Below are 16446 nucleotides of genomic sequence, written 5' to 3'. Positions count from 1 at the left end.
AACGTATGAAGCATCTATCAAACGTCTCCGAGACTTGGGTGCATGCAGTGAACTTGAGCCATAATATTTCGGCCGAGAAACTATGTACTTTTTGGCCGAGACAAAAGGTTATAAACTCCTTAATGCAAGTCTGATATGCACATTGCGTTTGTTAATGTATATCAAATGGTATACAATGTCCTACGAAAATCCCCGCCGTAACGTGTGGGAATTATTACAATGTCACACGTTATACGTGTATGTTTGTTTATTGGAATGTTTCTTGCCTAATGTAACCAGGGTTAGAGCCATTGTAATGCTGCGGGAAAGCGACTTCTTGCTCCGCTGGAGTTGTTATTTGGGCCCGTTTGTATATGTATACATAGAAAGAGAGAGTGGTCACTTTATTCAAGGGCCAGAAGAGGCCTGAGCACGGAGGCTTGCCCAGTGGCTCCACCCAAGTGGGGACTGGGAGATGGGGCTCACCAGTCACCTTCTAGGTTTTCAGGATGACCTGGAGTTGAGGGCCTTGTCGGGACTCCTAGGGTGGTTGATCATGTCGTCCTCCGTGGCAAGAGACCCGCAGCTAGCTAGTCTTTAGCGCAGGACATTGCCACAACATGTGATTAAAGCAAAACTTTGTATTTTGGCATTTAGGACATTCTGGCCAAATGAGAAACACCGTGAAGAGCAGCGCAAACTAGACAGAGACGCCATAAAAGCTATTCCTCTCTATGTTGTCCTTCTGCATGCACTAGCTGTTTGTCGTTTTGTGCAGTAGTCCTCACTTTTTTTATGTAAAGACGGAATGTTAAAGAATCTGTCTATGCCTTCGTGAGAGTCTGTGTTCTTTGCCTATGATTTTCGTTCAACTTTACGTTCTTTCATTTTAAGGCTCACCGCTGGAACGATGACCATGGCTGCCCGTTCGTCGACACATTGCCAGTTGTACTGCGGCATTACGAAGAACAGTGCGCCTTCCACTTCATGATGTGTCCGCGATGTGGCAACAGTGTTCGGCATGCGGCTCTTGTGAATCATTACTAGACCGGCTGCCATGGCAGTCTGAAAGGTCCGGGCCAGGACGAAACTCCCCAAGCTGACGGAAGCTTGAAGTCTCTAGACGTCGACGTGGCCATGGAGGAATTGAGATCATTGCTGAAGGATAACCACTACGATCATCTTCTAACGACAGAGAGCAAGATGAATGAGATCACCGTGAAACTGACGAACCACGGTGCGCTGCTTCAGGAGACCTTTCGAACGCTGAGAAACACACAATCGTCGTCGGACTGTGAACAGTCGAGGGTCGCGGAACTTTTGACGGTCATTGGCAAGTTGCAGTGTCGGCTGGGCTCTTTAAATTCTCGTCAGGAGAGCAGTTTGGCGCCAGAGCACGACATATTGAAACTGCCCGTACCTTGACACGTTGAGAAAAACACATTCTTCAGAAGCCAAACAGGCAAAATGCTCGTTTGTCTGGATGATCCGCGTCAAACGTCCGTTCGACACGCAGAATACCCCGTCGCCAGGTGTCGCCCCGACCGTCCGCCATCTTGCAAAAGTAGAGCTAGCGATTCCTTCAGTTTCTCTTTCGTAAAAAGGCCCCGATAGCACATGTTTCACCTGATCAATCTCAAGCACTATTCTGAAGGCCGCAATGTCAAGCAGGCCCTTCGCGGTAAAGTGCGTGAACTGATCTTGTGGCACTCGAAGGACGTGTACTTCACGGTAGCTCTCGAAGTGAAAGAGAGTGATGATACATTGAAAGTCCGGCTGAGATTGGCGGGTACGCTCGAAACGTCATCCCTAGAGTCGGACGTCTGGAGTGTGTTCCTGTGGGACAAAGACCGCAAGATGAATTGTCTATTAAAGAAGGCGGATGAGGCTGCTTTTTCAACTGAAACCACGGCGTGGCAATACGGTGTCTTCTCATATATCAAAAAGCGTGGCTTCTTTCATGCTGCCCCCGCAGCGGTGGTCTAGTGGCTAAGGTACTCGGCTGCTGACCCGCAGGTCGCAGGTTCAAATCCCGGCTGCGGCGGCTGCATTTACGATGGAGGCGGAAATGTTGTAGGCCCATGTGCTTAGATTTGGGTGCACGCTAAAGAACCCCAGGTGGCCAAAATTTTCGGAGCCTTCCACTACGGCGTCTCTCATAATCATATGGTGGTTTTGGGACGTTAAACCCCACATATCAATCAATATGTGGGGTTTAACCCACATATCAATCAATATTATTCTTTGATGGTGGAGGGCTGGATTTTATTTTAGAAGTGGCGGGCTAGCCAATGTTGTCTACAATTGCTGGTAAAAGTGCGGTGCCTATTGGAATTGGCATACCTTATTTTTATGTGCGCTTCTTCGCAAACTAGCTTGCTATGGCTCTTTCACACACACACACACACACACACACACACACACACACACACACACACACACACACACACACACACACACACACACACACACACACACACACACACACACACACACACACACACACACACACACACACACACACACACACACACACACACACACACACACACACACACACACACACACACACACACACACACACACACACACACACACACACACACACACACACACACACACACACACACACACACACACACACACACACACACACACACACACACACACACACACACACACACACACACACACACACACACACACACACACACACACACACACACACACACACACACACACACACACACACACACACACACACACACACACACACACACACACACACACACACACACACACACACACACACACACACACAGAGAGAGAGAGAGAGAGAGAGAGAGAGAGAGAGAGAGAGAGAGAGAGAGAGAGAGAGACAGACAGACACACAGACACAGACAGACACAGAGAGACACAGAGAGACACAGAGAGACAGAGAGAGAGAGAGAGAAAGAGCTTGTATTTGTGCACAATTTAAATATTAAAAAGCCACAAGTTATCACCTTGAAGTCGGTTTAAAATTTAAGTGATCGATGGACCAGTTTTGTTTTTACAGCGAAGCTGTCTTAACGAACTTGTCTGTCTGTAGCCTCTGGACTGTGGCACCTACCCACCCTGAACAATTGGCCAAGAATACGTATGGGCAAATCTCCTGTGTACCGTCATCGTCGTAATAGTACAGACCCGTTGAACCTTGTTCCCTTCAGGTCTCGTTTGGGTTGTTTCAAATTCTCTTTTTTTCCGCGTGTGGTGGAAATTTGGAACAAGCTTGATGGTGCATTGCGTAGACTGAACACTGTAGAGTTCGGCAAAAATTTTATGTGTTAGTCCCATAAATTTGTGCGAACTATTGTTTGTTTCTGTGCTTTCGTTGATTTTTTGTCCCATGCCTGCAATGTCCCAGGCATGGGACAGCAGTACTTGTAAATAAAATGAAATAAAATAAAATAGTAGCAGTAGTTGCAGTAGACATCACAAGCGTCACGTGATCAGTGGAGGGAGGAAACAAAGTAGCAAACAAAACGAAATGATGTAGAGGATCGAGCACATACAATAGTTCGCTTACAGCTTTGCTGTCTGACGGTTTTCATGACGTGGAAATGGCTGCTTTTTAAAAATAAAATTATAGCAGATATGTTGTGGTCGACGTTTGCCGTGAACGTGAAATAAACTTTATTTCGTCCTGGAGCACTCCGATCGGACTCGTGAGGTTGAAATAAAGAAAAATAATCATGATAAACAGGCACGAACTCTTTTTCGTCGTCATCGTCTTCTTGCTTATTTGCTTCGTTCTCAGAACACGCGCGCCCCGCCGCGGTGGTCTAGTGGCTAAGGTACTCGGCTGCTGAGCCGCAGGTCGCGGGATCAAATCCCGGCTGCGGCGGCTGCATTTCCGATGGAGGAGGAAATGTTGTAGGCCCGTGTGTTCAGATTTGGGGGCACGTAAAAGAACCCCTGGTGGTCGAAATTTCCGGAGCCCTCCACTACGGCGTCTCTCATAATCATATGGTGGTTTTGGGACGTTAAACCCCACATATCAATCAATCAGAACACGCGCGTCGATTTGTCTGGCGTGGGATAAAACAACTCTGATGGGCGAGAGAATGAGGACAGAGAAAGAGAGAGAAAGGGAATGCAAGAGAAAGATAGAGTAGAAATTTTTGGGAAAAAAAATTTGGCGCTCCAACCCGTGTCCCCGTTATCCGAAAGAGAACGTTGTAACCACTCGGCTGCCTAGGAGCTCGTAAAAAATTGCTAAAAATGTGTTGCTGCGAAGATGTCAAAGCCCCGGATATGTCCTGGATAACATTCAACCAATCTCGCATATTACAAACTAAGTTAAAATGATTGAAGAAAAAATTCTTCATATCAGGCTCAGTGAATTTATTTCCAGTGAGGGTATCTTTCCGTAAAAGAAAATAGGATTTAGACAATTGATCTTTATATGGCCGGCTCATGTTGTCTTGGAAAGCCGCATTTGACTTGGAAAAGTATCTCGTGAGCTTTCTTCGTTAATCATATTAGATTTTGCAAAAACCTACGTTAGTGGTGAACACAGTATATTGGTTTCTTGATTAGTGAGCTGTGATTCGCCCAATTACATTATATCATGGGTTCAGAAGGTTCTCTTAGAGAGACAATTCTTTGGTTGCCACGAGGAAATTACCTCTGGCTCATATAGGCAAACAATAGGTGTTCTGCAAGTATCAGTTCTGTCGGCACTATCATTCAATATATTATTATCATCAATTTCAAATTCATGAACACGTTCATCTTTACGTTTACTCCGATGATATTGCTTTTTCTCGTCATCCTGAGATACCAATACTTTGTACCAAGTCTTAATGTTATTTGAGTGAGCTTGAGGCATGACTTGATGGACTGCCTTTTTCCTAATGTACTGCGCAAAAAAAAAAAAAAAATGGAAACACGAAGTGTGTGCTACTCGTGATGTTGGCTAGGTTTTGTTTATTTGGCCCCTCGTGCATTTTTCTCCTCCCCCTTTGCCATCCTTTGCTTTTTACCATTTCCTTTATATATTACATTGGTCTTGCAATAAAGCCTCAGTTTATAGTATGCGCTTGTTTTCTGTCCTTTTTCTCTACTTTGTGTTTCTATTCGTGTTTTGCGCAGTACATTGTAAATCAGTGCCAAATTGCTCAACTAGCCATTTTTTTGTATTTTTCGCTTAATGTTAGCGAATGTACAGAATAATGAGTGGTTCTTTCTATAATGTTCTAGAATGACTAGAACGGATACAGGGAATGGTATTACCTGTATCCGTTCCCGTATTTATTTTGCTCATTATCGAAACGATCGGATGCCACAAGTAACGGCACTAAAATATCTAGCCATTGGTTACGTAGACAATTTGAATTGGCAGCAACAAATACAGTCAAACACTCGTGAAGCAGAATGTGCCTTGGGATTGTTACGTCGGTTTTGAATTCAGGTATGCGTAGGGATACGTTACTTATGATATACAAAACTTTACGTACGCCCCATTCTGGAGTTTGATTGCGTTCTTTTCTCCGGAAGGGCTGAGTACGAATTGAGACCTCTAATAGTGCTAGAAAGGCAATGCCCTGCGGTTGTGTCTTGGGATGTGTGTTGCTAATAACGTGCTTTGTTTGGAAGCTTGAATTATTCCAATTGATGCAAGATTTTGACAGCTTACCGGGCAAACATTTTTAAAGCTCTATGATGCGTCCCTCTCCCTCTCTCGCACAGTTTTCATCAAATCTGAAGATTCCTTCTTTAAGCGCCCGTGGCGTCATTATCGAAGACCCTAAATCGTTTTCGTCGAGTCTCTGTTATTGAACCTTCACGTTTCTCCTTAGAATTTAAATACCCAAACCCTGTGTTCGTTGCAAGTTGACTTAGTTTTTCATGACATTTCGCAAAAAATGCCAAGTGACTTCTTAAGCTTATTCTGGAGGGCCTCCTTCAAGATCACCTCAGTCATTTTTCTACTCGCGCTGTAATTTCTATGGATGCAACGCAAAATCTTCAGAAGGCCGGAATAGACATTATTCTCGTCAGCTTACTTGGCCTTTGCGCTCTGACTGTCTGGCTTCGCACCAGTTTTTTTTCGCAGAATTCGTGACAATTACGTTGGCTGCCAGAAGTTTGGCTTTTTTGGGTCCACGGGGATGCTGTAATTGTTCTAAATGAAGCGGCTGACTCGCTCGCTTCGGCGCATTTAATTGTCCCCGTATTGCTAGTGTCTCCACAGTTTTATTAATGCAGAACGATTCAGACGCCTGTTAGTCTTAAAAAAGAACGACACAACGCTCCTACAATCTGAGGAGTTTCGGCTCTTGCAGTTCAGACATGGAACGCCGCAAAACGCCTTTCCCGTAAATGTGAGGGGACCTTAACAAGCTCTCCCTCAAGAGTTCCCCGGTTAAATCATTAACTAACTAATGTGCAGTTTGTGCATTGACTAACTAATGTGCAGGATACTCATTAACTAACTAATGTGCAGTTTGAAATGAACCAGAAACGATGGATAAGTTCCTTCTTTCATGCCGCCGTTTTGCTTCACTCCGCCGAATGATTCTCGAAAGGCTGATTGGTATGCTGGGGTTAGAATTTAATACATCCACTCTTTCATTGTTTGGAACCAGTCAATTGGTTACGGGCCACAGTGCTATTTTGTCCGCGCTATACAAAAAATCATTCAGGCAACCGGATGGATGCGTTACTAGTGGTACAGCAAGATGAATACAATTATTTGTACCCCTTCTTTTTTTCTATCTTTCAACTCTGGCTTTCCAAATCCTTTCGCCCATTGTTTTTTTTTCGTACGTTATTATACGTACGTTATTATCGTACGTTATTATACGTATCGTTTTTATCTGATTTCTCTCTTTCAACAAACATTGTATTTCAATTTTTGTTATAAGGTACAGTGTGGTCAATCCCCCTTATGGGTATGAGCCGGGATCTTGTAGGTGACAAAACAAAGCAAAACTTTAGGAGAGCATAGCATAGCCTTGTATGGTATAGTATAGCAAGGGGGTGAGAAAGAGAAGTTAGGGTGCGGAGGAGTGGAGAACGAGTACAGAGAGGGGAAGAAATAAATAAAAGAAGGTGAAGAAAGAGCGAAAAAGATAGGAGGCGAGAGAGCGACGAGAGAGAGAGATAAAGACATAGAAAGAAAGATAGAAAGAAAGAGAAGAAAGACCGCGAAACAAACGGCCATTGAGAGAATGAAAATGAAACACATACTCTTAATAAACATAAAGAAAGAGCAAGCACAGTTGCCAACAATGTTGTCGAGAGTAGGGTTTGGTGGCGAAACACCCGAAATTGTTCAATATTGCTCCACTATATACCGACGCACACATATATGCGCGCGCACGAACATTCATAAGGTATAATTGAACCCCCCTCCCCCCCCCCCCCAAAAAAAAAAAACTGGCTACGCCCCTGATAGCTGTGTATGGTACAGTATAGTATAGTATAATAAAGTATAGTGGGAAGCAGACACGTCAGAGTGTGAAAGCCTAGCCAAAAAAAGGGTCAGCCAGACGCCCCCCCCACCAGTTTTATTTATTTTATTATTTAGAAATACTGTCAACCCTCTATTGAGGGTCATTACAGTAAAGGTACGACACACTGTACAAACAAATTGGGGATATAACTATACATCTCCCAATGATAAACCAGGTATACATATATACAAATTCGTGAAAGCTCTGCATTCCAAATGAAAAACGAAAAAACCCACACCCTGATTCGCAATGCAACGAATAACAATCGCAATAAATTTTACAACAATGCGACCTGCAGCCGTGCGCGACTAGGTGCAAGCACAGCTAATATATATTTTTTAAAGTAGATGTTCATAAACGACTGTTAAGGTGGCAAGAAATGAAAAAAAAAAAAAAGAGACAACTTTCCCTTCGGTGGAATACGAACCCATAACTCTCGAAGCGGCATAACTCTCGTGCCAAGATTAGCTGGCGTCTCTTTTGCAAGGAATCGGATCAATAGATCATTTCTTTTTATCCCGTAAACGTTATGCTTATCAAAGGAAAAGATGCCTGGTCGAACCAATTGAGAAGCTAGGTTTAAAAATAAACGTGGAAGTAATTTTATCCTTCGGAGGGATTACATTAGGTTATAGCCACAGGGAGGTTTTCTCTGCTGTGTGCGAGTACATAAGGGCGACAAAGACATTACCCTGTTAGCCTATTGTTATTATTTACGGCTAAGAGACTACCTGAATGCCTGTCTGAACACACTTGATGATCCTGCCGCCCGGTTCTTGGCCGATCCCCCTTTGTGGGCGAGTGCCAGCAAAGCCGAAGGTTCATCATCATCATCATCATCATCTTACACACCGGCGACGCCCGCTCTCGGCAATCGATACGGCGTTTTTCTCCCCCTCGTCGGGGCGCCGTCGCTTCAGGAAGGGAGTCGCGATGCCGTGCTCGGGGAAGCTGCTGCGGCTTCACGGCGCTCTCGGCGGCGTCAACTGGAGGCCGACGCGGTTCGCCGTGGACGGGCTTCACCCGTACGCCTGCTCGCTGTGCGGAGTCATACCGAAGCACACGCTGCTGCTGCCGTGCGAACACGCGCTGTGCGAGACGTGCAAGCGCGGCAGCGTCCAAGAGGACGGGGGCGTCTGCCCGCTGGACCAGGAGCCTTTCGTCGAGGACGAGTGCGGCAGGATCCCCCTGCCCCTGCGGAAACTCGGCAGTCTCAAGGTCAGTGCATCGACACCTCAATCGCATGTTGCGGGCACGACCGTATCAATGCTTAAGAAAGAGAAGAGGAACTGTTTAAGTTACTTCGTAGAGAGCCGTGCAGTTTTTTCATGACTGTCTTAGGAGTGTGCTTCGCATGGAGAGCCAGCAAATATTATCTATATATAGGTAGTAGCATTGTATGAAAAATTTGCCGGTAGACATCACATCGCTCTCCCATCAAGATGAATGACGCAAGGTCATTGATTTTGTATGCCCTCTATCTGTAATTAATGTTTATTTACACGCGTGCCATTTACAAAGAGATAAGAAGAGAGAAAGAGAGAGAGAGTGCTTTTTATTGAAAAAAAAAAAAACCCGGAGAATTTAGCCTGCGTGTACGATTCGCTGCCTTGCTACTCTGCGGGAGGAAGCAGATTGGGGACTGAAAGGCAGAAAAGAGAGAGAGAAAAACAACAACAACAGAAAAACACTTCTCGCTTTTCCGTGGCACGCTGTGGGTATATGTCCTATGCAATCGCTGGATGGGCAGTGTCACCCATAGTGTGTAGCTCGTATGAATTACGGTTGCGTAAAAGCGTGTAGCCCCCGAACCCTAAAGCATAGCCTCCGACCTTTGCGCCCCGAGTTCGATCGGTGTCATTGCCCCAGAGATATCAGGCAGATGGAATCGCCGGTAATACGCAAGTAGTAAACCGTGGGTCTTTCGCATTCTCTGATGCGAAATGATTTGCATGAAGGGCCTGTTATTGCAAATCTTTGTACTACCTTACGTTAGGCCGCGTGCGTGACATCGGCACCTTGAAGAGATCCGGGTGGTTTGACTGTCGTGCTTTTCACAATCACGCCAATTACATTCGTGACGTATTTTCCCGTTCTCAATTTTTACGAAGAACCAGCGTTAAACACTGCAATCGTGATTTGGACTATTTCCTCGACAGAATTCGATCCTCACTGCAAATGACTTACGAACGGAATGAGCCGCCAGTTATATAGCACTACCCTTTCGAGCATTGTACAAACACTGGGAAAAAATGAGCCGTTATGTCCAAAGATCGAAGCCTTCGCTACAGCTGGGTGATTTAGCACTGGGCTTGAGATCCTTAGACTGTGTTTTATAACTATCCACGCGTACGTATGTGACGTATACGCAGGTGAGCCATGACACTTGGAACTATTAGAAGCTTCGGCTCACCTTGTAAGGCATGTAAATACGTAGCGAAATGCCACACCACTGCCACTAATGAGCACTGCCACCTATAGGCCAACAAAATTTGAAATTGTGATTTTTGATCGCGTCGGGTGTAAATTAAATGTTTTATAACTGTTGCTTACGTGTACAAACACACAAAAAAACAAATTGATCAATAATTCAGCTATTTCTATTAGTCTGGGAATGCGAAAATGTGGCTTTCGAATAAGATGGGGTGTTGGCCTATATATGTGCGCCATGCTAAAGTTTGTAGCGCAGAAATGACCTTGTGTATATGGCATGTCACGACGACGGGGGTATAGATGGCGACGACTGTGTCGGCACCGCAGTAAAATAAAGCCTGCTCGAAGCCACCGGTTATTTCGTGGTGGTTATTTCTGCTTTGCGCAAAATTTAGATGGCAGCTTTCGCGCCAATAATATGCCCAGCATGTGCAGAATTACGATCATGATATTTATAAACTTGTTTTTTTTTCTTTTTTTTTGAAGGCTCGTTGTTGGAACGAATCCCAAGGCTGCCCCTTCGTGGACACCCTTCCGGCTCTGCTGCGTCATTACGAGGAAGAGTGCAGCTTCCACGCCGTCGAGTGTCCGAGGTGCGGCGAGGCGGCCCTACACGCCAACCTGGTGGCGCACTACAAGGCTGGATGCCCGGGCCACGCACCGTCCGCGACGAACGACGAACCACCGCGATACGACAGCGTCCTTCGAGTCGGCGACATCAACGCGACGTTGGGCGAATTCAACGCGCTCTTGAACCAGCTGTACCAGGACCAGCTACCGACCATGGAGAGCAAGATGAACGAAATCACCGAACTGGTAACTAACCACGGCGCCCTCCTTCGGGAGCTGTCGCAAGCGTTGAGGGACACGCAGCAGAGTCTGACCTGCGGGCAGATGGAAGCGGCGCAACAACTGTCCGTCACGTTTGACGAGAAGCTCCAGTCGCAAGTCGACGCGCTCTGCGCTCGGCTTCGGAACGTCACGCCGGAGGAAGAACGAGGAGCTCCCATGCCTTGGTGTCAAGAGAAGAAGCACGTGCTTCGAAGACTGGACGTCATGCTCACGGAGTCGCTCGGCTACCTGAGCGACCTTCGTCACGCGACCATACGGGACGTGCCACATCTGGTGGCCCGGTGCGAGATGGCTTGCGACCACAAGGAGAGGGCGATAGTCGAACCGCTCTACTCGTCGGAACTGAGACTGCTGGAACGCTTCACGTACTGTCTAAACCTGAAGAACACCGACAAGATTGGTCACGATTACAAACGCTCCGGCAGAAGGGTACTGGACGTGGTCGACATGTGGCACTGCAAGGACCTGTACTTCACGATCGCCATCGCCCTCGACGATAACCCGGGCTGGTTCGAAGTCTGCGTTCAGCTGGCCCAGACCGTTCGGATCTCTCGTCTGAATCCTTTCGTCAGAAGTGTCGAGCTGCAGGACAAAGATTGCAGAAAGTGTCGCTACTTGCAGGAGGCGGATCCGAATAACATGTCGGGTCATCGCTCGAAATGGAAGAACATATTCCGCACTGATTACTGGCAACTGCTGAGGGATGGCTTCTTCGATGGTGGAGAGGCAAACATAAATGTCACTGTTTGCCATGTTTAGGTGCAGCTTATGCTACTTTTGCTTGTTAGCGACAAAGAAAAAAAAAGGCAGAAAACTGGTGAACACCCTCGTGTTTTGAAAAGCTTTATGAGGTCAGTGCCATGGTCGAACTGGATTGTTTTACTGAAATAATTTGCAGATGCATGCCAATCAAACACGGGGAATGTGAATAAGTGAGTCCTCACGACCTTGTTAAGTGTCAAGAGGTTATTTGCTGAGTGTTTTCATCGTCAATAGATAAATTGTGGTCCCTGGTCCACCTCAGGGCTCCCGTTCAGAGTTCGTTACCGCTTGCTCTTTAACCCAGCTGACAAACTGGCCTTTACCAACGTGAAGCAGTTAAATCGCGTGGTAGGAGCGAAACGTTAAGGATAACTGCACCACGTAGGAAATATTGCAAACAAGATGTTGTATGTTGGTATCTGAGTCAATTAGGTTTGAAATCGGAAACACGTAGGCCTCATAACTGATTGATGCTGAACACGCCGCGACAGTTGGATTTGGTTGCTCAAAAATATGCGCTGCGCTTTCCCGTAGAGCTTCGGTGTAAGAAACTAAACATCGTTATCTGTGAGGTCATAGAAAGATTATGACGCTCATCGTATTGAAAAATGGTCCGGATTGATCTTGACATATTGTGGTTCTTTAGCGTCAAAGTGTACGCGAGCATGTTTTCCCTGCGCCTTTACGAGAACGCGACTCTGCGGTCGGGATTCGAACTCACGACCTCATGCACAACAGCACGATGCTATGATCAGTGGAACTTCTGCGGAGCGGGGGACTACGATGAGAGTGATTCAACCGACTCAAATGTGGGCGCTGTGAAACTGTGCTATAATAATGTTGCATTTTTGCTGGCAAGCTTCTACGTCATCCAAGACAAAAAAAAAAGTGAAGGTTAAGCGCCGTAATGTCGCCTGTGGATGGGTAGCTAGTCTTGGCTCTGTAAAGAGAGCAACTCGCGATAATATCGGAACTTTGTTCGGAAGATTGAAGTTTAGTCACATTTTTCGAACTGTTGAACACATGGAAACTATACGCTCTGCCGTATGTCAAGCGCCGTAAACGTTCAGAGAGCTGTGTCAGCGTTTTTTACGTCCGCGCGCGTGTTGGCTTTCATCTTTTGGTCGAAGTTGTCTTCCTATACAAGTGCTTCCTGTTGGCCTAGTTGGTGGTGCCTGGCTATAAGGGGATCAAATGAGGATGTTCACAGAAGGAGGAGATGTAACGAGCACCACGTCAAGAAAAGAAGCGTTAAGTCTACTAATAACACGTTTGTAGCCTTGTACTGGTCAAAATACTGCTTTCCAGAACTTCAAACAAAACAGAAGCTCGGAACACGATGGATGATTGAATTGATGAAAAACCCGTTTAACAAGTGAACAAGTGATGTTGCCGTAACAGGCGTTTCGGCACTTTTAAACTTTTCTTTGTCAAGACATCAACTTCTACAACTACACATGAAAGAGACATCAATTTTGCGTTTTCTTATGAATTCATTAATGTGTACTGTACACGTGTACGTCACCTCAAGGCTAATGCATTTTATACGATAGTTACGACGGCGTGATTGAACAGTTTATAGTGGCGCTCGTCCAATCTCCTTCATGTCTCTATGTTCGTACCTACAACTCTCACATTATACTTGTATTTCTATACAAATGCTCTTCTGTGAATGTGTGAGGCCTAGAGAATATCGAAAACTATTGTTAAACTTCAATTCCTTTTGATCTTTGTGTGTTCTATATACTACATGCTTACAGACTTTTATTATACGTTGCAAACAATACTAATCGCAAATCCTAGGCTTTCAAGTGCCAAAAATAAGGTAACATTATTACACTCCATGGCTGTAGCAGGAAACTCAGGGTTAACTTCGCCCACCTGAGGCTCTTTAACTTCAACCCATTTCTAAGTACAGTGGTGTTATATAACACATCTGCCCTGTGGAAATGCTGCCTCCTTGGCAAGCAACGGAACCCGCGACTCCATGTTTAGAATCGCAAGTACAAGCACAACACGATGACGAGAACAACAATGAATGACGTTTGCGTGCCACTGACTTCCGACAAGTTAACTGCTGACAAAAGGACCATAAGTGTACACACTGTATTGCGGGAACAAGACAGACCGTTTTTTCAACATAATATCTAAGGGAGAAAGGTTGTTAATAATGGTTGTGGAGTTTCACTTGGTGTTATAAGATCTGAAAATTATCGTTTGCTCACGCCACACTGCTGCTAGGTCGGCTGAAACGAGAGTGTTAATAGCCTCTGAATAAAATAGTGAGAATGGTTTGTGGTTGCATCTATGGAACTCATAAGTTTTGTGGAGGGGTGAAATATATATAGGAAAGTGACATTTATAGATATGATTACTCATACACTCCCGAACTCCAGCTAGGGTGACCTCTTTCGACTATAGTAAAACTAGTCGTGGCCTGGCGGCATTTGTAAATCGAACCTAGAGCCACCTGCATTGTTGAAAATACGTGATTGCATCGCCAGTGCTGCTGTATATTCAGAAGGGCGGACATCCGTATTACAAGTATCTCAGAAACTAATTTATTCTTTGTTTATTTGTTTCCAGATGTTCTATACCCAGTGGTGTTTGGCCACGGTTTGTAGGCCCCTGAAAAGAGTTTACTATTTATTTTCGGTGTGTTGCAGTTTATGTCTGTACTTACCGTGCAATAAAGCGCCCACCCCACGAAATCCCCACGAGGAGTCGCTGCTCTAAATGCCCGCACTTTGCCTGATGTTTTTTTTCGTGTAAGCGCATCCGTTCACGCTGCCATGCTATAAAGCAAGCACTGTCTGGTTGATGCAGCTGTCCATACTGTCGGTTTTCAGGAATAATGTTGGCGGGTTCGAAACCAATCGAAGTGTCGACCATCTGACCTTTTACGTGTGTGCAAATACGATCTGCAGAATATATCGAAAATGAGAAAGAACTGAAAAAAAAAAACAAAGACGGGTCATCCATCGACGGAAGCCTTCATAGGTCTCTCCATGTGATCCTCGTACCTGCAGTTTAAGCGATGGTCGCTCGAATCACGACTTTTCTCTCTCACAGTATTTCGACGCCATAATTTTTAAAGGCGTCAGTCAATTTGTCTTATCTGGTCGGACGACACATGCGTGCCGTGAATAGTCCGTATTGACGGCGGCTTCAACGTGGAGACGGGCAGCATCGCAATGCCTACTCAATAATAGGTTGGTACATAGGTGAAGTTTTCATATTCCCGTAGGAGGCACGGCACCCGACTTGCTCTTCCACATTTCTTTCTCACTCTTTATATATGCGGGCCATTCCACGCCAACTGCCCCAACCTTGGCGCTCGACCATCTCCGATTTACTTCAAAAAAATTTAGAATTACCTACATAAGCCCAAAAGTGTATCCCCGAAAAATTTCTCGCGAAACAAGTTTTTCAGTACTGCAAGCCTCAATTAATTTTTTTTTTCGGAAAGCTCAAAACCATAACTCGTAAAGCACGTTGCCGAAAAAATCCGTTCTTTTCATATTAGGTCAAGATCTTAGAACAATGGTTGGCGTTTTACTTAAAATGGGTTTTACGAACTTTTACATTTTCGTGGATTTTCATGTGGCCTCAAATATAGAGATTTTGGTGTTTATTGAATATTTTTTATAGAAAATCGAAATTATAAAAAATATAATAGTTGAAAATAGCCTATTGCCAGAATGTTTTAGTAAAAAACCAAAAATAATTACAACCGTATACAGTACCAAAAAAATTTTACATGTGGTGACGAAGTCGCAGTAATGTTCATTTTCGCGCATCTTCGGCCGTGAATTCAACTGTGAAGTGGTCCTACTAAAAATATGCGCAATAACAAATTTAGTAGCGACCTTGATTGGCTACTCACTCAGAAAGTTTTATCAAAATAAGTGTTGTTTTAAGAGAGAAAAATATTTTTCGAATTTTTGTGTATCCGCTTTCGGTGTTTCGGGACGTGTTTATAGCCGTAAACATACGTCCCAGCAGTAAGTACAAGCTGCATGGACGTGGGAATTATCTGGACAACGTAATCCGCTTTGTCCCTGCGTATTCAAATTACCTAGTATTACCCCTAGTTAACTAGAAACGCGGGACCTACGAGGCAGCATTTAGCCACGAGCCGCCGTCGCTGGCAGCCTGCGTATATATATATATATATATATATATATATATATATATATATATATATATATATATATATATATATATATATATATATGCTTGCGCAGCACCAGACAGTGGTACCGATTTGCGCAACACACCGCTTCCTATATGCTAACATTTAGAAGTACGAAGATGACGATGAAGCGAAGGATCAATCGAAGGAAAAAAAAAAGATGTGCTGCTTGGCTGCTAACTTGCAGTTATGCATTAACATATGTTCAGTGGCGCGAAATGGTCAATTGCATACGAATATATTTGTCCTAACTGCGACTTGTCAGTGATGCAAAGCATGTTTATTTTATGAAGAAGAGCACTACGAATTAGGAAGAGCAGTACGATTAAGAAAATGGTCTATATAGAAATAAAATAACAGAATGTTTTGCATCGCGGACAAGTCGCCGTTAGGACCGACATAATCGTGTATGATTGACACTCTGTACCAGTGACCATATATTGGTGCATCACTGCAGCTTAACTGCCAAGCAGCATATCTTTTTTTTTTTTTTACAGCGACAGCTGTTACGAGATCAGAACACGGGTCACGCGTGGCGACGTAGTTGTGCGCCGCCGCCGCCGGTGTCCGTAACGAGAATTGAACGAAAAAAAAAAACAACTCAGTAAATGAAAAACATTATTGACACAATGCGATTAAAACCCGTGTCCGTTGCGTGCCAGCCCAGCATTATAACAATGAGCGAGGCCTGGTTTTTGTTTGTTTTGTTCATGTTTTTATTGA

General features: G+C 44.8%; 1 protein-coding gene across 1 annotated transcript; it reads left to right on the top strand.

The window, feature by feature from the left end:
• Positions 1–8337: 8337 nt before the first annotated feature.
• Positions 8338–11802, top strand: LOC119165596 (TNF receptor-associated factor 6). Its single transcript, XM_037417722.2, has 2 exons — positions 8338–8699; positions 10401–11802. Exons 1-2 carry the CDS (start codon positions 8415–8417, stop codon positions 11523–11525), a joined length of 1410 nt encoding a protein of 469 aa, XP_037273619.2. The 5' UTR covers positions 8338–8414; the 3' UTR covers positions 11526–11802.
• Positions 11803–16446: the final 4644 nt, after the last annotated feature.

Source organism: Rhipicephalus microplus, chromosome 9 (assembly GCF_043290135.1).
Source record: "Rhipicephalus microplus isolate Deutch F79 chromosome 9, USDA_Rmic, whole genome shotgun sequence".
In the NCBI taxonomy this organism is placed as follows: Eukaryota; Metazoa; Arthropoda; class Arachnida; order Ixodida; family Ixodidae; genus Rhipicephalus; species Rhipicephalus microplus.
This window is presented reverse-complemented; position numbering and strand designations above follow the sequence as displayed.

What these genes read in the sequence shown, in the direction of transcription:
- LOC119165596 (XM_037417722.2), top strand. Translation starts at nt 8,415, where the DNA reads ATGCCGTGCTCGGGGAAGCTGCTGCGGCTTCACGGCGCTCTCGGCGGC. An exon ending in GGAAACTCGGCAGTCTCAAG is followed by an intron (nt 8,700 to 10,400) that starts GTCAGTGCATCG and finishes TTTTTTTTGAAG; the next exon opens with GCTCGTTGTTGGAACGAATC.